Source organism: Coregonus clupeaformis, unplaced genomic scaffold (assembly GCF_020615455.1).
Source record: "Coregonus clupeaformis isolate EN_2021a unplaced genomic scaffold, ASM2061545v1 scaf0431, whole genome shotgun sequence".
NCBI classification, from domain to species: domain Eukaryota; kingdom Metazoa; phylum Chordata; class Actinopteri; order Salmoniformes; family Salmonidae; genus Coregonus; species Coregonus clupeaformis.
Genome location: NW_025533886.1, coordinates 71413 through 94603, shown reverse-complemented (window position 1 = coordinate 94603; position 23191 = coordinate 71413). Strand labels below are relative to the sequence as shown.

At 43.3% G+C, this 23191-nt stretch overlaps 1 protein-coding gene across 1 annotated transcript in view; it reads right to left on the bottom strand.

Moving 5' to 3' along the window:
- LOC121582274 (immunoglobulin superfamily DCC subclass member 4-like) overlaps window positions 1-23191 on the bottom strand; it is a 74829-nt gene that overhangs the window by 24443 nt on the left and 27195 nt on the right. Inside the window, 3 exon segments of the mRNA XM_045215366.1 lie at window positions 3517-3650; window positions 6370-6511; window positions 9036-9356. Coding sequence (XP_045071301.1) covers window positions 3517-3650; window positions 6370-6511; window positions 9036-9356 — 597 coding nt within the window.

Genomic DNA, 23191 nt, shown 5'->3' with positions numbered 1-23191 from the left:
AGGAGTGGAGGAGACAGCTAGCTATTAGCCTGGTTAAACCAGAAATAATGTTGCATAACCAGGTTAGCTAGCTACCCCAATGGGCTTAAGAGAGGAGAAGAAGGCTCTATATTTAGCATGCTAAACCTCTTTGGAGTCACTTATTGTTGAGACGGATTGACAGAGAGAGTAAATGAGGGGAAGATGGAGGGAGGAAGAGAAAGAAAGTGAGGGCATCTCAGGGAGAGGGGTGAATCAGATATTGGAGGAGAGGCAGTGAGGGCCTTACTCTGAGAGCATGGTGCTGTAATTCTGCCAAACTATATGACTAAATACATCTCGAGCATTTTCTTGGAGGAGTAAAAGTGTGCATTAGCAGAGCAGATGAGGCCCTTATTTTTAGTGGCTCTGTGTGAGTGCCTCTAGGGGCAATTATGGTAGGAAGGGAGGCCCATCACACTGCCTGGGACTGGGTGCTCTGCCTGTCTCTCTGCTCAGAGCCTACATTATGATAATGAGCTCCAGCAGGGTTCCTGGGATACTGTAAGCACATTATAAATTAATAATTGAGCATACATACAGCACTACTTGGTTATGCATGAGGGCTCAGGGTTTTAAATGGGCCAGTTGAGTTCTCCCAGGATTGCAGGATGTGCCTTGATATGGTTTTGTGTAAGTTCTGTGCTCAGAGTGTGTGTGTACGTGTGTGTGTGTGCGTTGCATGCGCACATGCGTGTGTATGCGTGGATGAGAGAGAGAAAGTACACTGAACAAAAATATAAACGCAACATGTAAAGTGTTGGTCCTATGTTTCATGAGCTGAAAATCCCTGACATTTTCCATACACACAAAAAGCTTATTTCTCTCAGATGTTGTGCACAAATTTGTTTACATCCCTGTTAGTGAACATTTCTCCTTTGCCAAGATAAACAGCATGATCATTACACAGGTGCACCTTGTGCTGTGGACAATAAAAGGCCACTTTAAAATGTGCAGTTTTGTCACACAACTCAATGCCACAGATTTCTCAAGTTTTGAGGGAGCGTGCAATTGGCATGCTGACTGCAAGAATGTCCGCCAGAGCTGTTGCCAGATAATTTCATGTTAATTTCTCTACCATAGGCCACCTCCAACGTCGTTTTAGATAATTTGGCAGTACGTCCAACCGGCCTCACAACCGCAGACCACGTGTAACCACACCAGCCCAGGACCTCCACATCCGGCTTATTCACCTGCATGATCGTATGAGGAGAGGGGGGGGCTGGGGCTGAGGAGTATTTCTGTCTGTAATAAAGACATTTTGTGGGGACAAACTCATTCTGATTGGCTGGGCCTGGCTCCCCAGTGGGTGGGCCTGGCTGCCAAGTGTGTGGCCTATGCCCTCCCAGGCCCACCCATGGCTGCGCCCCTGCCCAGTCATGTGAAATCCATAGATTAGCGCCTAATTAATTTCTTTCAATTGACTGATTTTCTTATATGAACTGTAACTCAGTAAAATCGTTGAAATTGTTGCATGTTGCGTTTATATTTTTGTTCAGTATATAAAGGTATAGACATAATGTACAATTGAATAAGTGGAGTTGATGTGCTCACCATCATTCTGTCAGGAAGATGGCATTGGTGTTCAGGCATTTTATTCATAGACCTCTTCCAAATCAAATCAAATCAAATCAAATCAAATTTTATTGGTCACATGCGCCGAATACAACAAGTGCAGACATTACAGTGAAATGCTTACTTACAGCCCTTAACCAACAGTGCGTTTATTTTAAACAAAAAAAGTAAGAATAAAACAACAACAAAAAAAAGTGTTGAGAAAAACAAAGAGCAGAAGTAAAATAAAGTGACAGTAGGGAGGCTATATATACAGGGGGTAACGGTGCAGAGTCAATGTGCGGGGCACCGGCTAGTTGAGGTAGTTGAGGTAATATGTACATGTGGGTAGAGTTAAAGTGACTATGCATAAATACTTAACAGAGTAGCAGCAGCGCAAAAAGGATGGGGTGGGGGGCAGTGCAAATAGTCCGGTAGCCATGATTAGCTGTTCAGGAGTCTTATGGCTTGTGGGTAGAAGCTGTTGAGAAGTCTTTTGGACCTAGACTTGGCACTCCGGTACCGCTTGCCGTGCGGTAGCAGAGAGAACAGTCTATGACTAGGGTGGCTGGAGTCTTTGACAATTTTGAGGGCAAGAGATGTGATGGCATTAGATTTGACGTGCGTTTTACGTAACACCTCATAAAAAGTCTGGGAGTGCTTTCTTCTCTGACCTCCAGGTTTCTAAGGCAGCAGGCTTGGGGTCACACCAAATACCTGCTACTGTAAGTTAGCATCACTTCACACAGTCTGTTGGATACTGGGTGGCGTGAAAAAGGCAGGAATGCTGTAATTTCTTCACTTATTTCCTGCTCAGGCTGTCTGTGTGACTGTGTGTGCGTGTTTATATGCATTTCTGCGTGTGTGAAATATGTGTGGTATGTGACTATGTGTGTGTGCATGTGAAAGTGTGTGTGGTGTTTGTGTGCGCATCTGTGCGTATGTGGGAGAGAGAGAAAGTGAGTCAAGTAGTATCGAGTCATCAATATAACACACAGTTGAATGAGTGAATCTAATGTCCTCACCATCAGTCTGCCATTTGTTTCTATGCATGTCTCTGTGAATCTCAAGATTTTTGGGCGTCTGCCTGTGTGTGTGTCTCTACGTGTGCATGTCTATTTGTGTGTGTGCGTGTCTCTATGTGTGTGTGTGTGTGTGGACATGCTGCAGGGTGCAGAGAGGTGATTAATCTCTGTTTCCCTAGCTGTTCCACAGGTTGCAGGCATTTCCACACAGTTCAGTCTTGTGTCCAGGCAACAAGCTCAATAGGGCCAACAAGTATTAAGACTCAGACATGTTTCTGATGCTCAGAGTTCTGTATCTCTCTCTCTCTCTCTCTCTCTCTCTCTCTCTCTCTCTCTCTCTCTCTCTCTCTCTGTGCTAATGCTCACATAAAAATAGACCTAGACATAGACATTCCACAGACACAAAAGTTTAACAGAGCCAATTAAAGGCTAGGATTGATCTCCACTAGTAATGTACCTTTAGTAAAAAGTGAAGAGACGTGGGTGTGGAGAGCAGAGCGAGGCTGTGTATACTGCTTCCAGCCTGCTGATATCAGACATGAGACCATAGGTCTGGAGCCATCTCTGTCTCTTTAGCTCTCTCATTCCAGCATACACTTACAGGAAATACATATAAGCAGGAAGCCATCCACTAAATAGGGCATTGAAAGAGCAGACCCAGACAGAGGGATCAAGCACATCCAAAGGGATAATTTGCCTACAGACTTCATCAGAAAGAGAGCGAGAGAGAGAGAGAGAGAGAGAGAGAGAGAGAGAGAGAGAGAGAGAGAGAGAGAGAGAGAGAGAGAGAGAGAGAGAGAGAGAGAGAGAGAGAGAGAGAGAGAGAGAGAGAGAGAGAGAGAGAGAGAGAGAGAGAGAGAGAGAAAGAGAGAGAGAGAGAGAGAGAGAGAGAGAGAGAGAGAGAGAGAGCATAACATACCTGTAGTGACAGTGAGGATGGCATCCTGGCTGAAGCGTTTCCGGGCAGAGTTGGAGGCCACACAGCGGTACGCACCCCCATCCTCCTTAACCACCCCCAAGATCTGGAGCACACCGTTAGGGAGAGAGATGAACCTGGAGACAGAGGGATGGAGAGAGAGAGAGAGAGAGAGAGAGGGAAAGGGAGAAAGAAAATAATGCACTTCATACTCCATACATTTTCCCTGACACCCAAAATTACTTGTTACATTTTGACAGGAAAATGGTCAGATTCACACACATCAAGAGAACATCCCTGGTCATCCCTACTGCCTCTGATCTGGTGGACTCACTAAACACAAATGCTACGTTTGTAAATTATGTCTGAGTGTTGGAGTGTGCCCCTGGCGATCCGTCAATAAATACAAAACAAGAAAATTGTGCCGTCTGGTTTGCTTAAAATAAGGAATTTGAAATGGTTTATACTTTTACTTTTGATACTTAAGTACATTTGAGCAATTCCATTTAATTGTAATACTTAAGTATATTTCAAACCAAATACTTTTAGACTTTTACTCAAGTAGTATTTTACTGGGTGACTTTACTTTTACTTGAGTAATTTTCTATTAAGGTATCTTTACTTTTACTCAAGTATGACAATTGAGTCCTTTCTCCACCACTGATAATAACACCTCACTGGTAATCTCCCACTGTGTACACTCTCTCCCCAGCTCATTACCACCATACAGAACTACAGGAGTAGGTCTCCAGGGACAGCCATTAGGCTACACTATCCTTACATCTAACAGCTATTTAGCATAACACCATCCAAACATTGAGAATGTAAAATAAAAGTAGACAAAAGAAAGGAAGAAAAAAGAAATGACACAAGATACATAGTATTCCCACTGCCTACCTAATGAGAGAGAAGACATAAAGAGGGGAGAAGAAGAAGAGACTAGAAATAAATACATCTTTAGAAATCTTTACTGATAGATATAAGGGAACAAAGAGCTCTCAATCTAGGTCAGAGAGATTGCGCATTGCAAAACAGCTTTTAGAAGCAGCCATGGCTTCTGGTTGTGCCGACTCTTGTCAATATTTATCCCACCAGCTCCTCTTCCCCCCCTCCCTCCCTCCCTCCCTCCCTCCCTCCCTCCCTCCCTCCCTCCCTTCTGCCATGGAAGACAGGTCAGGTTCCACACACACACACACACTCACGTCTGGATGGTTCCTCTGAGCCTGAGGCCTGGGCTTTCAACTATTCAACTCCTATTCCACAGCCTTTTAACTCTATGATGATGGACTACTAATCCCCTGACAGACAGACAGACAGACAGACAGACAGACAGACAGACAGACAGACAGACAGACAGACAGACAGAGCTCATCATTGTAACAGAGAGACTGTACACAACCCTGGTCTCTGGTCTGGGTCTCATCTCTACTGCTGCCCATTAGTACCACTGTGTGTCAGCCCAACAACATCACAGTACTGTACAGCTTGGTTCAGCATTGGGCTTTGGGTCACACAGGGATAGACCCTTTTTGAGCCAGATGCCTCTAATAATGTCAGGCAGGCACAAATGTATAGCCAACAGCAGAGCTGAGGCAGAAACATCAATAGCGTTAAGTGCTTGGGTAAATGAGCATGAGAGTGTGACCGTTTCTGGTGACTAGTGAGAGTGTGTGTGTGTGTGTGTGTGTGTGTGTGTGTGTGTGTGTGTGTGTAGCCGCTGCTCGGCTGTGAGAGTGTGCATTTGAGTTTTCAGGCAGACGGGAAGGCTTTAATTGGGGGTTTCTAAAAGTAGCGCTACATGATTGTCCACTGTTCAGCCCTGGCTGTCAATGCACAGGGTATTGTTAGCACACTGGTCCTGCCCCCCTCTCTGTTCCTTTCATGCCCTTGTCCACTCTGTGTGGTCAAGAATGGTCAGCGGCAAGGGTCCTCAAACGTTATAATAATGTTAGTCAGTTTAACCATGTTACACACATACAAACAAGTAGTAATGTGAACAGCCATATGTTGGCCATGGCCTTTGAAGGGCAAAAATATACAGGCCATCAACTCAACACATGATCACGCCGAGGCAAGCCATGAACAGTCATTCACTTTATACTGTATACTGTATAAGTGTGTGTGTGTGATATGCATCTAAATTACTAACAAACAGCTGCCAGTCTTTCTACGATTGATAAGGACAGAGCAGTTGGAAAAAAGTGTAACTTAATTTTAAAAGGGCCAAATCTCTCCCGTGAGGGAGACGAAAGGAGCGAGGAGAGAGGAAAAGCCAGGGAGGAGAAGGGAGGGAGCGGAGTCATGTGCAGTAGATTATGTGCATCTTTCCACCCAATTAGATTCAAAGCACATCAGTTCCTAGGCAGGACTGGCAGCCTGTAGCCATGTGAAAGGGAGATGCAGGAGTGGTTTTGGGAGTAGAACAAACAGAAGACAGAAGTGACCAGGCTGCACTTTGTGGCCCTGACCTTCAGCCTCTGGCTGACAGACAGAGAGGAAACCAACAGACCTGTGTCCATCCCTTATCTCTGAACTCCGCACTACTGAAAAAGACCAAAATGTACTCATTTCATTTTACTTCCTACCAAATTCTCAGGATATTCCCTGACTGCCATTATGCAATGAAGTAGAATGGTGGAGGGAGCACAGCCCTCACATGATCAGTGTCAGCATGGACCTTAGTACAGATCCAGTCTCTGCTGGCCAGCTGGAGCTCTCTCAGGGGACAACATTGGGACCAAGTAGAACAGACAATCACTTACTGCCAGGCTCTACTGGAGTGCATCATCATGTGTGTTTGTGAGTGTGTGTGTTTGTGTATGTGTGTGTGTGCGTGTGTGTGTGCGTGAGTTTCACCTAGGCTGGCTGGGGATGGGTTCCTGGTCCTTCTCCCAGGTTATCCTTGGCGTGGGCACTCCATCTATCTGGCACTCAAAGCGGGAAGCACCCCCCACGGGCACCACCTGGGCCTCTGGGTCCTGATGGAAACGAGACAGCGCTGGGAGTGATGGAGAAAGGTGAGGGAGAGAGAGATAGAGATAGAGAGACAGACATCAAGAGAGATAGAGAGACAGACATCAAGAGAGAGGGAGAAAGAGAAAGAGAGAGAGACAGAGAGAGAGATGCAGTCAGCAAGTCTGTAGCCCACACGTAATAATTGTAGTTAACAGCAGGGGGCAGCAGTGAGTCCTGGAGCTGAGTCTTATAGGGCTGAGGGGGCCCCGACCTCAGGCCAGACTGAGTTGGGGCATTATGGGGAAACACAAGAGCTCTGACTACCTCATCAATCAGCTCCAGGGTTGCAAGCTGTTCTGTCCAGCCCGCAGTCCTAAAGAACTGAACATACCAATCCAAGATTACCTTCAAATTGTATTCTCACCAAACCGTTGTGACAGACTACACATTCAGCCATTCATAAAGCACTTGAAGAAATAGTGACATCCTTACATCCTGAAGTTTTTCCTAATTTCTCCATTGGACTGTAAAAGCCCAAGACATGCACTTAAAAATAAATTTGGAAATGATTTGCAAATGTGACGCATTAGCCATGCTTCATAAAACATGTAAGGACTAATCCTACCTAGCGACCAAATATAAATCTGTCACAACTACTTTCCATGACTGTCTGAGCTGATTCTCACATGGCACAGTTCTTCAGAAAGCCACATATTATCAGCTGACTAACAGTACAACTAAGCTCAGCAACTGTCATGGCAAAAACGAGTTACTGTACACACACACACACACACACACACACACACACACACACACACACACACACACACACACACACACACACACACACACACACACACACACACAAAGCCCAAACGGAGCAAAGTTTCTCAATGAGCACACAGAGCAGCTAGCTAGATAACAGGTCATCCAATACTGTAAAGTAAGCTAGCACTTGTAACTGTTGTGGCCAACTGGGCTAATGATTAACCTACTGAGTGAATGGACCAGATTAAATTGATTACTGTACCTACTAAATCTGTTAGCATGTCTTGTGCTCTATATGAGTTCAATCCATAGCACGTTTATCTATAGTCTCTCCCTTCTCTGTCTGTTCCTGTTCTCTCTGTGCCTCCCCTCTCTTTCTTTCTCCTGTCCTCTCCGTTCCCCCTCTCTCTCCCTCTTTCTGTCTCTGCCCCATTCTTTGGCCCCTCAGCGATCAGATTGCAACTTTCTTCCCCTCCCCTTGTACTCTCCAACCACAACCCATGGCTTCCCTGCTCTCTGTCTGTCGGCATGTCCACCAACTCCTCTCCTCCCCTCCTTCTCTACCACGATTTACCTCCCCCCTCTCACTCTCTTTAACAAACTCACTTGCTTTTTGGACAAAGTCACATGAAGGGAGCATTCAGAAGAGCCATGCACATAAAACATGTTTAGGGTGTTGGAGACAAAGGACTGTCACACATTTCTCTCATGTGATGTTGTTCTGCCTCCTAATTGGTGGTGGTAAAGACATGAAACAGACAGACAGAAAGAGAGACAGACAGGGGCCTCTGCTCTGTCTGCTCAATGTCAGTGTGCTCGTTGAGGCCCATTGCATGCAGCCCCCTGGCCCTGTCTCCAGCAGCCCATCCATCTCACAGCAGTAGCAGTCTACAGCACATTACATTTACCAGCTCCCTCCACAGACACCTTTTGAAGGACACACTTATTAGTCTCTCTCCCAGAACAGCCTCTGCCTTCACCATCCCAAACTCCTCAGTCACCTCCCACCCAAATCTCCCACCCCTTCCTCCCCAATGTATCCTTCTCTACCTTCCTACTTCCCTCTCTTTTCACCAATCCTAACTCCTCAGCCACCTCCCTCCCTCCCTTCCTCCCTCCCTTCATCCCTCTCAGTCCTCACTGCCCTCCCTCATTGTCCCCTCGTTCCCCCCAAACAAGGCATCCTCATAAATAGGCATGTGACAGCTGACAAAAGGAAGAACCTCCATAGAGGATACAGTCCCATTCTACACAAAGCTAATGACTGAATAAAGACCGCCACTTTTACAGAGGATAATGAAAGCAGCTCTACGGGAGGAGAGAGTGAGGGGAGAGGAGAGGGGAGAGGGAGGAGAGGGGGTAGGCCGGATCTCTTGCTACCCTCTCTCTATCTCCCTCTCTCTCAATCCCACTCACTCTCTTGCTCTTCCCCCTTCCCCCTGTCTGTCCTCAGCCCACCGGTGTGGAGCCTACCTGTTCCCAGGACACCACCGGTGTGGAGCCTACCTGTTCCCAGGACACCACCAGTGTGGAGCCTACCTGTTCCCAGGACACCACCGGAGTGGAGCCTACCTGTTCCCAGGACACCACCGGTGCGGCCGACCAGCCACACAATCAAACCCTTGTCTGAGACAGAGGAGGACCAAGTTCATTTTCAACCAAGCACAGAAATCCCCCTGAGGAATGTGGCTGTGCTCCTGTGTGGGGACACCAGACCATCATGCCATTCCATGTGAGTCTGACCCTGGTGGAGTTGAGCGGGCACAGCCCCGCCCTGTCTGAGAAATAGTAATACTCACTGGCCAGGTGAACGGTGATGGTGCGGCTGGTCAGGGCTCCAAAGGGGCCGGCGCTCACACAGCTGTAGCCCCCCTCCACCCCCTGAGGGGTCCGGCCATCCACAGAGGTGGGCAGCACCAGCAGTGAGCCGTTGGCCAGGGTCCTGAGGGAGTCCCCCTCCCCCTCCAGCACGGGTAACCCATCCTGCAGCCAGGTGACGTTGAGAGGCGTGTCCAGGGGCGTGGCCCCCAGGTGACATTCCAACAGCAGGGGCTGTCCCAGCTCCAGTACCACGAGGACAGGCCCTGCCCCACAGCTCAGCTCCACCATCACAGGCTTCTCTGGAGGGGGAGAGAAGGGGGGAGGGGGGTGAGAGAGAGTTAGACTCCAAATCCTGACTGACATGAGTGGTCTGAGATTAGTGTGCATGGGGAGACAGGTTAGCGTGAGAGATGGAGGAGGGAGAGAAGGAATGAAGGGGCCAAACCAGGAAATGTCAAATTGCTACAAAACATGCAACACTCAACTGGATATCTTTAAAATGCTTCAAGGCTATTCCCTGTAGTTCGCACATTCCAGTTTTTATCTTTGGCTGTATGCATACCCCGTTTACAGCGGCATAGGTAAACAACTTCACATCCTGTTGATCAACCTGTGTACTGTCAGTGTATGAGAGTTTAACAGGTTTACGGAGTTGTAATATGCCCAGAAAAGTGTTGGGCAAACAACAACCAACAATCATACATTTTGAAGTGAGAGACTATTCCCATACCGAAAAGTCCAAAAACACATTGATTGCAAACAACAAATAACAAGGATTTGTATCTATTGATCTGTATAGTTGGTGTCAGTGGATTTCCTTCTGTTGTTTGGCTGAAAAGCCATGATCAATGTACCATTTAGAACTGTCTCCTAGTGAACATACTGTTCATGTCAAAAGACCCATGTGGCTAACCATACAGGAGCATAACTGAACATGCACATCTCACTCAAACACGTGTGCATACACCACACACACACTCACCCACCCACACACACACACACACACACACACACACACACACCACACACCCACACAAGTAGTGTTCTGGGTGTATTTCCCTCTGGTTCTGTTTTGAGCAAGGACTTAGATTAATTAACTTAATGGGAGATGGAATTATTTCCTTGATTAAATGAGGGCTGACCCCCCACCACCCCTGTCTCAGAGCAGGGTAATGCTCTCAAAGCCTCCACTACACACTACACACCCAACGCCCTGGCATACACCTGCCACACACACACACATACATAGCACACATAACAAACGCACACACGCACAAAACTCCATTGTCCTTGTATGTGGTCATATGGCTTTTTGTTGTTTGTGTGTGTGTGTGTGTGTGTGTGTGTGTGTGTGTGTGTGTGTGTGTGTGTGTGTGTGTGTGTGTGTGTGTGTGTGTGTGTGTGTGTGTGTGTGTGTGTGTGTGAAAGAGATAGCACGAGAGCACCTGAAAGCAGCAGTGTGCTGTTCTGTTATCCAGAGGTGTTCCTGGGATGGAAAACACATCAGAGGCCTACTTTTCATCAGCTAATAGAAGAGGGCTGGCTGCTGTAGCCAAGGAACACTCAGTCACCCCAGCTCACCTCCACTGCTCCTCTCTCTTCTCCTCCATTTACACTAATTGGGTCTTATTAAGTCATTAAACCGTTTGCAGCCATTTCCCTTCTCACTGCCAGAGGTTTTACTTAGCCGGGATTCTGGACCATTCTGTGTGGAAGTCATTACCCCACATACACACAACGACCCACAATACCACCTCCAGCTATAGTAATCACATCAACCACCCTGTGAAGAGCGACAGACCACAACCGCAACATATTACAGCACTGAGACAGACTACACTAGAGCAGACCGTCCTTAACAGACACAGAAACACACACACAAACGCACACGGATGCACACACACACGCTTACGCATGCACGCGCACACACACACAGAGTTATAATCAGCACTCAGAGATGCTATGCCTGTCCAGTACGGATGGCGAGCAGGGGGGCTGTGAGTTATCCATCTGAACATTAGAGTGGGGGCTCAGGGGGGGTGGGGTCCACTCCAGAAGACCCCTGCTGGGCATTCATACTGAGCCATGGTGAATGGACAACATGGCAGGGAGCTCCTGGCTTACATGCACACACTCTGCCTGAGAGAGAGAGAGAGAGAGAGAGAGAGAGAGAGAGAGAGAGAGAGAGAGAGAGAGAGAGAGAGAGAGAGGGAGGGAACTGAAAGAGAGAGGGAGAGACTGAAAGAGGGAGAGAGGAAGCAAGAGAGAGAAAAATCACAATACAGAGAGGGGGAAGAAAAGGAGTGAGAGAGGGAGGGAGGGATGGAGGTGAAGAAGGCAACAGGATGGGGGTGGATGCTGGGCAACTCCATGGTAACTTTAAAATGTATGCCAAACAAAAACCATTGATTTCAAAGTTTATCAAACCATACAAAATGTACCAAAACTAAATTGGTGTCTAACTCTTTGCTTTGGGAGTGTTGTGTGGTTTTTTATTGGGAACAGAGGAGGGTAGTGCGTTTTTTTTCCCTGATTAACGTTAGCTCTTTTGCAGGTTTTACAATAAAATGTCTTCCATCCTAGCCACATTTCCTCATCTGTTTGCATGAGCCTCCCCTGTATCAAGGCTGCTTTGGTACTTCCCTTATGCACGACGCTTTTCCACATGCTAACTTTGACTATACCACAGGTCAATATAGTCTACCAGTCTATCCTGCCCTCTATCCACCATTCATAGTGACAATAGTGGTAGGTGGATCGTTTGTCCAGATCTGCAATAGGCTAACTAGCAATCATACCACACATAAAAGCATTCAAAGCTGCATCAATTTTCAATGTGAATCCACAAGAACAAATAGGAATAGCTGATAGGCAGCGGAGGGGCCAGGTGCATCATTGCACATGAAAGAACAGTAAAGACATGAGACACGCAGCTCAAAAAGCTCCCCTATTGATCTTGTTAAGGGACAATACAATTATCCTAGACTAGCCTACAACACCACAATGCAATGAATAATTGCATTATTGTTTTCAAGTGAGTACAATATCCTAATCTAGTGAAAGATGTCATTTGAATAACGACGCAAAAGCCCTGTGATTTGAATGTTTAATTCCATTTGGATCAATTATGGGTCTACTCTTGACAGTTTATAAGGTCTAGAAAGGCACAGTAGCAGGTCAGTCTTGCTGTATTTGTGACTGGTTTCAGGAAACTAGGCGTATGTCGCGCGTCACTATTTCACTTTATCAAAATGCGTTTTTTTGGCAGAAATGCCTTCTGGAACATGTGAACTTTCATGTCCCTTAATAACAAACTTGTATGCCATCTGTAAATATGAATACAATTGTTAAATTACAAGCCTAGTTGGTTTAGCCACGGAAAAAGAAAGGAACCTTCCTGCTAGCCATGATTGGCTGAGGTAATGGATGGGCTGGACATGCCAAGAGATGAGTTCGGATTGGTCTGCCATGTAGCATGCTTCTGTCTGAGCTGGTCAGTATGTGTAGGTAATCCTTTCAAACGTGGTAAAAAAAAAAAAAGATATCACATAGTAGAACTGAAAAAGTGTTGCTCTCCACATTCTGGAGGACCGAGTTTTGAAATCAGTGGAATGCCCGGTGGAAGCAGAGTATGATAGTTAAGGAGATGGAGAAAATTCTGGCGTTTGATTGCAAATATTCAGAGGGAGTCGAAAAGAGAACACACAGAAGGCTGTTGTATAAAACACCTGTCTCTGGATTACATCTTCAAACTAAGGGCAACCAGTCTAGCTAGCTACATTCAGACATTTATTGTTTCTAATGTTGTCAGAAAGTCGTTTTCATTAAAGTGTACTGTTAGCTAGCTAGCTAACGTTAGCGGGCTGGCTCGCAAGCTAACGTTACGTGTATGATCTGTGTAGTAATATTATTCGTATCACAGAGTCATTTGCATTGCTAGTTATAGCCTAATGTTAGCTAGCTAACTAACATTGAACCTGGTTGGTTAGCTACCTGCAGATTCATGCAGGGTAGTGACATTATTGATCATTCATGCAGGGTAGTAACGTTCATTAATCACCTTTGAGATGTTTCTACAACTTGATTGGAGTCCACCTGTGGTAAATTAATTGGACATGATTTGGAAAGGCGCACACCTGTCTATATAAGGTCCCACAGTTGACAGTGCATGTCAGAGCAAAAACTAAGCCATGAGGTCGAAGGATTTGTCCTTAGAGCTCCGAGACAGGATTGTGTCGAGGCACAGATCTGGGGAAGGAGACCAAAAAAATTCTGCAGCATTGAAGGTCCTCAAGAACACAGTGGCCTTCATTCAGTGGCCATCATTCTTAAATGGAAGAAGTTTGGAACCGCCAAGACTCTTCCTAGAGCTGGCCGCCCAGCCAAACTAAGCAATGGGAGAAAGTAATGAGTAAAGGGTCTGAATACTTATGTAAATGTGATATTTCAATTATATATTTTTTATAAATTAGCAAAAAAATAGAAAAACCTGTAATTGCTTTGTCATTATGGGGTATTGTGTGTAGATTGATTAAAAAAAACATTTAATCATTTTTAGAACAAGGCTGTAACGTAACAAAATGTGGAAAAAGTCAAGGAGGCTGAAAACTTTCCGAATGCACTGTATGTGTTTGCCAGAGACGGCAATGTGAAGAACAACATGACCTGCACCAAAGTCAAATTAGGATATAACGTTAAGCCAACGAGACAGTGTCCACGTTCTAAAATTCTCCGGTAGAATGCCTTGCTTTTATATAAAAAAACTCACAACCGTAAGCTATTTTCTGTAATTGGCTCGCCATTAACTTGTAAATAATGATCTTGTTGTGAGTTTATTTTCCTGTAATAATGAATACAAATGAGCTAAAGTGAAGACGTTATCAGCTATATGATATGGTCATTATTTGAACTGGCTAGCCAGCTAACGTAACATTAGCTAGCTAGCTAGCTAGCTAACAAGCTATAAACTAACCAAAACATTGTTTAGAAAGTTGCTTTTAGTTGCCTGGTTTGCTAGATTGACATATACTAAATTCATTTTTAAACGGGTGGGGTTATTGGTGTTAAAATACACCAGTTATGCTATTTTGGACCACCAGGCTGATGATGTCATGCAGCCTGTAGTTTTAGTGTTAATACTTTTTCATAACGACAACGACAATTTTGATGTCGGACGACAATAGAATGTTCATGATGTCATTGCAACAATTGTCGATAGACGTAGTATAAACCAGCCTTTAGTCTTGAAATCTTTGGTTGTTTAGTACATACATTTACATTTTAGTCATTTAGCAGACGCTCTTCTCCAGAGCAACTTACAGTTAGTGAGTGCATACATGATTATTATTTAAAAAATATATATATAATCATACACCCCGTGGGAATCAAACCCACAACCCTGGCGTTGCGAACACCATGCTCTACCAACTGAGCTACATCCCTGCCAGCCATTCCCTCCCCTACCCTGGGCCAATTGTGCGCCGCCCCATGGGTCTCCCGGTCGCGGCCGGCTACGACAGAGCCTGGATTCAAACCAGGATCTCTAGTGGCACAGCTAGCACTGCAATGCAGTGCCTTAGACCACTGCGCCACTCGGGAGTTCATGGCCTCACATGTAAATCCTTAAAGAGATGGGTGCTAAGACTTAAGAGGGTGTGAACGATGCTGAATGGGTGTAGACAAAGAAGAGCTCTCCAGTAGGTGTACCAAAACATTCAAGGGCCATTTTCTCAAAAGTGGGGTTACAAGTTTATCAACTTTCAAAGCAGAATTACTTTCCCATTGTTCCTCAACTGTAGTGTATGATATATCATTTTCTAACTCTGAGTCTCTACTTTTATCCAATGTAAAAAACACAATTTAATTTTGCTACATAAGACCGAATCGAACTGGTCGGTCACATTTTGACTTCTGATACTGAGATGCGCTGTCTGTTGAGGATCATCATTCACCCAAATCGTCATATAATAATGTGGCCACATGCTCCCGGCAGGCCCAGTTATTCAGGAAAGTTTAACACGCACTCTTCCTCCTCTCCAATCGGAGCGGCTATTCCTCACACACCTAGAACCTAACGCCTTAATGTAGCCAAAATATTTCACTATTAAAATGTATTACCTTTTTGTTATGTGGCATAAACACAACCAGTTAATCTGATTAGGCTACTTCAAAAGTCTCCTGTAGGATGCCAAATTCGTCCAAAATATAATCCCTGCATCATCAAAATTGATTGACATTAACAAGTTTTCCATCCAACCTTTTTATGCAAGTAAAGTACGTCGGATAAAAAAATGTCGCGACAGGCCTGATGGAAACAGCTAATTTGTCGGTAAACTTTCCAAATGTTGACAAAACCAAATATGCTAGACAAGGTGGGATCTTGTTATGTAGAAAAAAGAATTATGCGAGAAATGTCGGTGGAAACGTTTTTATGCGCAAATTTTGATATAATAACCATCATATCTAAGTAAACTTGGAGTCACGTGATGATATGGTGTGTGGTCCTCCCACTACGATTTCGGAAAAGCATGTAGTTTATTAGGCTACAGTTTAATTAAACAATGATGAACTTCACAGGGTGGTGATAGTGCACGGTGATGAGCTTGATCCTCCAATGCTAAATAGAGGGTCTTATTCTGGTGACATGATGATCGATGCTTGGCTGCCGTTTGACAAATAAAAATAATCTTGCACTTTTGTCCATAATAATCTCATCATGTAGACTATACCCACACTGTATTTGTGAGCTGTTGGCTAGAATGCATGTGCCAATACCAGAGTAGGCACATTCGCTATTGTAAAACTTTATCTTTTGATAAAGTTTTCCCTATTTTGCCAATTGCAGCATTTAAGCTTTATGTCACGTCTCTTGTGAGACGTGAAGAGGGGGAATGTAAAACTTTATCTTCTGATAAAGTTTTCCCTATTTTGCCAATTACACTGTTAGCTTGTGTCACGTCTTAAGTTTTCCTTCCTTACTGTTACTTGGTCACGTCTCTGGGGAGACGTGAAGAGAGGGATTTGTCGTAGTAAATATATTATGTTATAGCTTGGTCTGACTAAAATCTTGTGCATGACCCATCTTGTGTTGGGCCTTCGGATTTAATACAATGGACAAAGACTTCTATCTTGTCGGCCTTATCAGCAGGTGGCTATGGACAACACCCACGCCATAGGTCTCTCAGTCCTCCCAACTCACGAGTTATTGCTCTGAGGACATACACACACACACACACACACACATTATTACTGATAACACACGCACACACAAAATCCCCTCTTTCGGCTGAACATTTTCCCATGACACACACAAACACTAAACACACACACACACACACACACACATTATTACACACACACACATTATTACTGATAACACACGCACACACAAAATCCCTTCTCTAGGCTGAACATCTGAAGACGGAGAACCCGACTCAGAGCCAATGCAACAGTGATGCTAACCTGAGGGGACCGCCCAACTCATCAGGACCAATCAGAAGATCAGAACTCCTAGAATCAACCTACTTTATTTTATTGTATAAAATGTCAGCACACAATGTTTAGGGGCTGGCTCTCAGATATCTCCCTACGAGGTTGACGAACGGGTCCGTGCACGCGATTCTCAGATATCTTTACCTCTGAATAAACTGCCTTATATTATACAATTATCCACCTCGTCCAAAAGTCTCTACTTGGTCTCCGTTCTCCAGTAAACTTGTTTTATCAACAAAACTTGGTAGCAGAGGATGGTTTTCTAACTCTGAATTCGGTCCATAAAAGTTGATAGAGACAGGAGACAAGTAAGAGACGGATCTGAAAGGACGGGTGACCTGAGTCCGCAGGAGCAGCCGGAATCCAGCTCGCCTCAGGAAACTGATCTAAACCACGTCAATACAAAGGTAAGCAGAACCTGTTAAAACAAAATCTGCATATTGTATTGTAGGATAAACCCAAATTATGATCAGTAGTACTGAGGCGTGAGTATGGATTACTGTGAAATTTATAACATATCTATTATGACTCAAAAGGCACATGTGTAAAGATATCTGAAATCTTAGGCTTTTTACTGTTGAAATGTGACTCTCTAGAGAGGAGTCTAGTTACAGTGGTTCACAAGAGAAGGACCGACTTTTATTTTCTGTTGAAATGTGATTCTCTAGTGAGGAGTCTATTTACAGAGGTTTGGTTCACTAGAAATGGACCCTTTTATTTTTACTGTTGAAATGTGACTCTCTAGAGAGGAGTCTAGTTACAGTGGTTCACAAGAGAAGGACCGACTTTTATTTCCTGTTGAATTGTGGCTTTCTAGTGAGAAGCCTATTACAGTTTTTGGTCCACAAGCGATGGACCCTTTTTATTTGATCCACAAGAGAAGGATCTGGTGACTTGATAAAAAGATTCAGATAGTCGGGTTCAGTTAATTCCGTGAGAATCCAAGTCCAGAAAAGGTTCTCCCGACTAGACGCCAGTTGAATGGTTTAAACGACTGGGAGTCTCCTTGAGGAGAATCAAAAAAAAAAAATATAATAAAAAAAATACAAGTTCAGATAGTCGGGCAATTGGTTGACGTGGCACTCAACTATATGTACTGTGAGGAACTTAAACTGAATTCGTGTTGATGCTGATATGTAATGAAAAATGTAATTGTTGAAATGATAACCTGAATGTTGTGTAAGATTGGCCGTTCATGAGACTAACTAGTTGATAACTTTTAAGAGGACCACCGAGTCCTATTTTGCCTGTTATGTAGCCGCTGCGCTAAGAGCTGACTTGAGCTTTTTCCCTCTTGCGGTGTTGGTATTTTCATAATTCCTAAAATTAAATTGATAATTATTTTAGGAGCGCTCGAGTTTGCTAATATATTCTTCCAAAAGGGCGATTCTGATACCTTTTGGGAAAATATATAATAATTCGAATAATTGAAAAACAATAATAACTTTTGCTAAATAATTCCTAAAATTAAATTGATAATTATTTTAGGAGCGCCCGAGTTTGCTAATATATTCTTCCAAAAGGGCGATTCTGATACCTTTTGGGAAAATATATAATAACTCGAATAACTGAAAAACAATAATAACTTTTGCTAAATAATTCCTAAAATTAAATTGATAATTATTTTGGGAGCGCTTGAGTTTGTTAATATATTGTTCCAAAAGGGCGGTTCTGATACCTTTTGGGAAAAATATATAATAATTCGAATAATTGAAAAACAATAATACCTTTTGCAAAATAATTCCTAATAATAAAGTATTGAACATTTTTTGTGTACGAGGGTGGGACATCAGAGATAAATCTCAGTCAGCGCCAAGAATACATTGCTGGATCCGCCAGTGACGGGCTAAGAGCACCAAGATAGTCTAAAAAAAAAAAAAAAAACTGTATAACCATGGCAACCACTACCGTCCCAAAACTCAAGTTTAATGAATATCTAGATCAAAAAATACAGGATAGAGCGGGAGTGGTGCCGAATGGTTTTTTAATTCGATCTAAAAGTTGGTGCGAGAGGAAAAGGCAAATCATCGATCTAAAAACAGACGGAAGAGTGACCTGAAAATCCTGGAGAAATCAACTATTCGCCTTGGCTCAGGAAACCTGATCAGAGCGCGCTCTTCTAAAAAAGGTAGCAGAGCCTGTTAAAACGAAATCTTGCATATTGTATTATAGACCAATACCAAATTATGATCAGTAGTACTGAGCGTGAGTATGAATACTTGTTAAATAATTTTCCATCCTAATGAATTAAGGCATACATGAGATATCTGGTACTGTGTTTTATACTAAGGAATTAAGGAATAAGGAATAAGGAATAAGGAATAAAGATAAACGTATCCAGAATGTGTCGAACTACGGATTGACGATTGGTGGATAAGATTTGACCCACAACTAGATTCCTAAAGGGACCCAGTTTGAACTGAGACCTTTTGCATAAATCCTATTAGGGGGAGGTCCTACCCTATAGGTTCGCAGGAGGTAGAAGTTTAACTGTGGCAGAGTTCTAGACATTAGGTGGAGGGAGAGGTATTGGTTTTGAGGGACGTCTGGACGCAGATAAACTCGAATCCATGCTTAAAACAGATACATAAGGTGTGTAAAGGAGAAATGAGCAGTGAGAGAGAAAGAGAGAGTTGCAGGGGAGGGGGCTGGAGAGAGCGAAAGTGTGGCTTTTGGAGCGAGGAAAGACTGGAGTTGGCTGGAAACACCACGGGGTGATTATTTGAGAGGTGCCTGTGGGTTTTGACGAGGGATGAGATGGGTGAGAAAGTAGAGAATATTTACATTTGCATTTTTGGTGATTTGGCAGACGCCTTGTCCAGAGCGACTTTGCAGGAGCAATTAGGGCTAAGTGCCTTGCTCAAGGGCACATCGACAGGTTTTTCACCTAGTCGGCTCGGGGATTAGAACCAGCGACCTTTCGGTTACTGGCACAACGCCCTAACCACTAAGCTACCTGCCGCCTCTTACGAGTTTAAGGTTGTGGCGTTGTTTGATCATGTGATAATTTAATTTGTAATCGGACCATAACTAAAGTGGTTGTAGAAGTAATGTATAGTAGGGGAGAGCCAATAGGGGGCTCCATTGAACTATTATGGTTTATTTGGTATTTCAATGGCATAAGGTGAAATCTGTATGCATGAGGGGAATTCGATTATGTATTATTATAGTATTATGGACACTCCGTAATAAATAAACTGAACCAAACAAGACGTTACTACAGCAATAGAGAATAGTTAATGTTGTTACGTTAGTTCTTAAACCCGATGATAGAGGAAAATGCAGAACGCTGTTAGAGTGTGTTTTATTTAGGCTACTAGGGTGTTTGAGACGGAAGGGCTGGCTAGACGGGGGGTGATGACGTGGCTGGATGTGCGACGTGAAAGTATTTACTTTGTGAGAATCGTAGATGGTGTGGAGTGACTGGCGATGTCCCTGGTTCAACACAGGTAGGGACAGTAGACAAAGCTGCAGTGGGGCTATATACCTAGATTACTATGTGGATGTGAAAGGTTGAATTAGATAGCTTAAATAGAAGTATTCTAGAAAAGTCTATGAAAATATGTTATAAGGTTACCATGCGCTCTCCCGAAGGAGCAAGGGGAGGGTGAGAGACAGTACAGTTCAGATGGTAGGAACATTATTAAATGTATGCTAATCAACGATAGCAAGTATTTGTTTTATTAATTAGGGCATAATCAGAGAGAACAGTTAAATAAATTGAATAGCGAACTGAAATGGTTTAGCGGGAAAATATAAATGTTTGGTACATGTAGCAGAGTTAGGGTAATCAATTAAATAATAATTGTATACGCGAGGAATTTTGAGTGGTTTTATAGATTAGTTATGAGGAATTAGATTGATACAAACAATTATTGATGGGTTAAGACTGGGGATAACCAGGAGAAAGAGATTAGCTCATCTCGTTGGAATGTTGCCAAGGGCTAGGGGAGCAGTAGTGAAGTTAGGCCGTATTTAGGTCATGAAAGTGAGCTACCAAATTAAGGCCTGGCTATTTGTGGTTGTTTTTCAAATTGGGTTTTCAAATAAAAAACAACACACCTAGTATGATGTTTATAAAGCCTTGTTTCAATTTTGGGGGGTTTTCAGCAGGTCAAGGGTTATAGGTCTTAAAGGTGCACACAGTGAATTTTATGGATTTTTTAGGTTTTGGCTGAGTTTGGGGTATATACAGTGGCGGCTCCTGAAAAAATTCTCAGGAGGGGCAATTTTTCTGATGATTTAGGTGACCTACACACATTTTTAAAAAGATATGTCCAGCAACAACATGAAGACAGGGGCAGCATATAAGTCAATACCAGAATCATTTATTGACTGATCTCAGGGAGTGCTCCTAATCTCAGCTTGTTACCTGTATAAAAGACACCTGTCCACAGAAGCAATCAATCAATCAGATTCCAAACTCTCCACCATGGCCAAGACCAAAGAGCTCTCCAAGGATGTCAGGGACAAAATTGGAGACCTACACAAGGCTGGAATAATAATAATATAATAATAATATGCCATTTAGCAGACGCTTTTATCCAAAGCGACTTACAGTCATGCGTGCATACATTTTTGTGTATGGTGGTCCCGGGATCGAACCCACTACCTTGGCGTTACAAGCGCCGTGCTCTACCAGCTGAGCTACAGAAAGTGGATACTCATGGATGCGCATCGCAATTGTAAAATGTCAACACAATTGGAGACACCACGTCATTTTTGGAGACATGTTATTGACAGTAAACTATTGTAGATGCGACTGCTAACTAAATAAAACATTTTAGCTGGCTAGCTAATCATCTTAGCTAAATGTGGGGCAAACAATTCAGTTATTTACCGTTAATTTGAGGGATTGGGGTGAAAGAAATCGAGTTACATAGTGATACTTTACGATATACTGTATTGACAATATCGCAATATAACCATATCCACCCTGTCCAAAGTCTCTACTTGGTCTCAGTTCTCCAGTAAACTTGTGATTATCAACACTAACCTCATCGTTGTGGCGGCGGACAGCTAGCCTGTATCCCTCATCCAGTTGAGTGGCAATGTTATTTTTTCGTTCGTACCATTTTTTGGAAAATCCTCGGGTGTAGGACTTCCCCCCTTTAGTAGAAACCTGTTGAATTATTAAATTTGGTCTGGGAGGTCCTAATTGTTTCGCTGCCAATTTATCTTCATTTGTTCGCCGACAAAAAGGAAATTCTTTCAAAGACACAATCGAGTTGCACTGAAGCCTAGCCATGTTGATAGTAGTAGTGAATTGATTGACGCTGCTACCCTCTCTCTTTCTTAGTTACGTCCATGGACGAAAGCGCTGTAAGTGCAAGCCCACAGACACCCATTGAGATTGTATTGAAGGCTCTGAAATTTGAAAAAAATAGATTTTACATGGGAGTCTATGACAGAAGTTCTGGGCGATTTTCAATCTGACTGAAATCGCCCCAAAAGGGGGTGGAGCCATTTGAAGCACGACTTTAGCCTGATTCGACATTTAGTGGCAGTGTGGCACTGTGGCAGATCAGACGTATAGATTACAACACTGATAACTACTGTTGCCGTGATATAATTGATTAGAAAAAAAATCCCTTCCTTTTCCCGTTTGGCAGTGCGTCGCCCATATCGCCCTATTGAACAGGCCGTCCCTGGGTATATATGATTTCTTATGAGAATGAATGTCATGAGGACTTAATGAACACTTGGGATAACTAACATTTATGAAATATTTAGAATAATGGTAATTGTTTAGTATACTATGGGATTAAACAGTTCGTTAAATGATTTCAATGGCTTCTGAACTCTGTTTTAACATTCTGGTGTTAATTAATCATCCACACTAGTACATTCTAAAGGCATGAGAGGAAGACTTTAAGATAGTTTATTTTACTAAGTTGAGGGTAATTTATAGTACTGTGAGAATTGTGAAGAAGATTATAATTTGGTAATAATATATTTGATTTGAACCATAAATAACAGAAGAGAGAGTGGAGGAATGGCAATTGGATAATGAAATACCAATATTAACTAAAGTGATTGTTTAGGTAGGTGGTAATATTGACACATGGCCAAATCATGTGTCAAAGAGGGGGATGGTTGGATTAAATATTAAATATATACGAAGGAGAGGACAAAATACTTTATTAAATATATACGAAGGAGAGGACAAAATACTTTATTAAATATATACGAAGGAGAGGACAAAATACTTTATTAAATATATACGAAGGAGAGGACAAAATACTTTATTAAATATATACGAAGGAGAGGACAAAATACTTTATTAAATATATACGAAGGAGAGGACAAAATACTTAAAAAAAAAAAAAAAAAACATGTATGATAGTTTATTAACCACACCTGTATGTCAGAGGTTTTGTGCCCCACAGGTGAACTAAAGGAGAAGGTGACCCACTCTATCTAACCAGGAGACTGAATCAGGCCTGGCGGGAAGGGCCCTACCAAGCACTGCCTTTGCCAGCAGAATAGCTGAGAGATCCATCTGGGTGCATGTCACACACTGTACAAAACCAGCTACACCTGACGAACAAACACAGAGTTAGGAGAAAGATCCGATAACCACAAGGGTCCGGGGGTTGGCTCCTTAACGAAGATTCCCTTACCCTGTCTGATCATCCCTGTG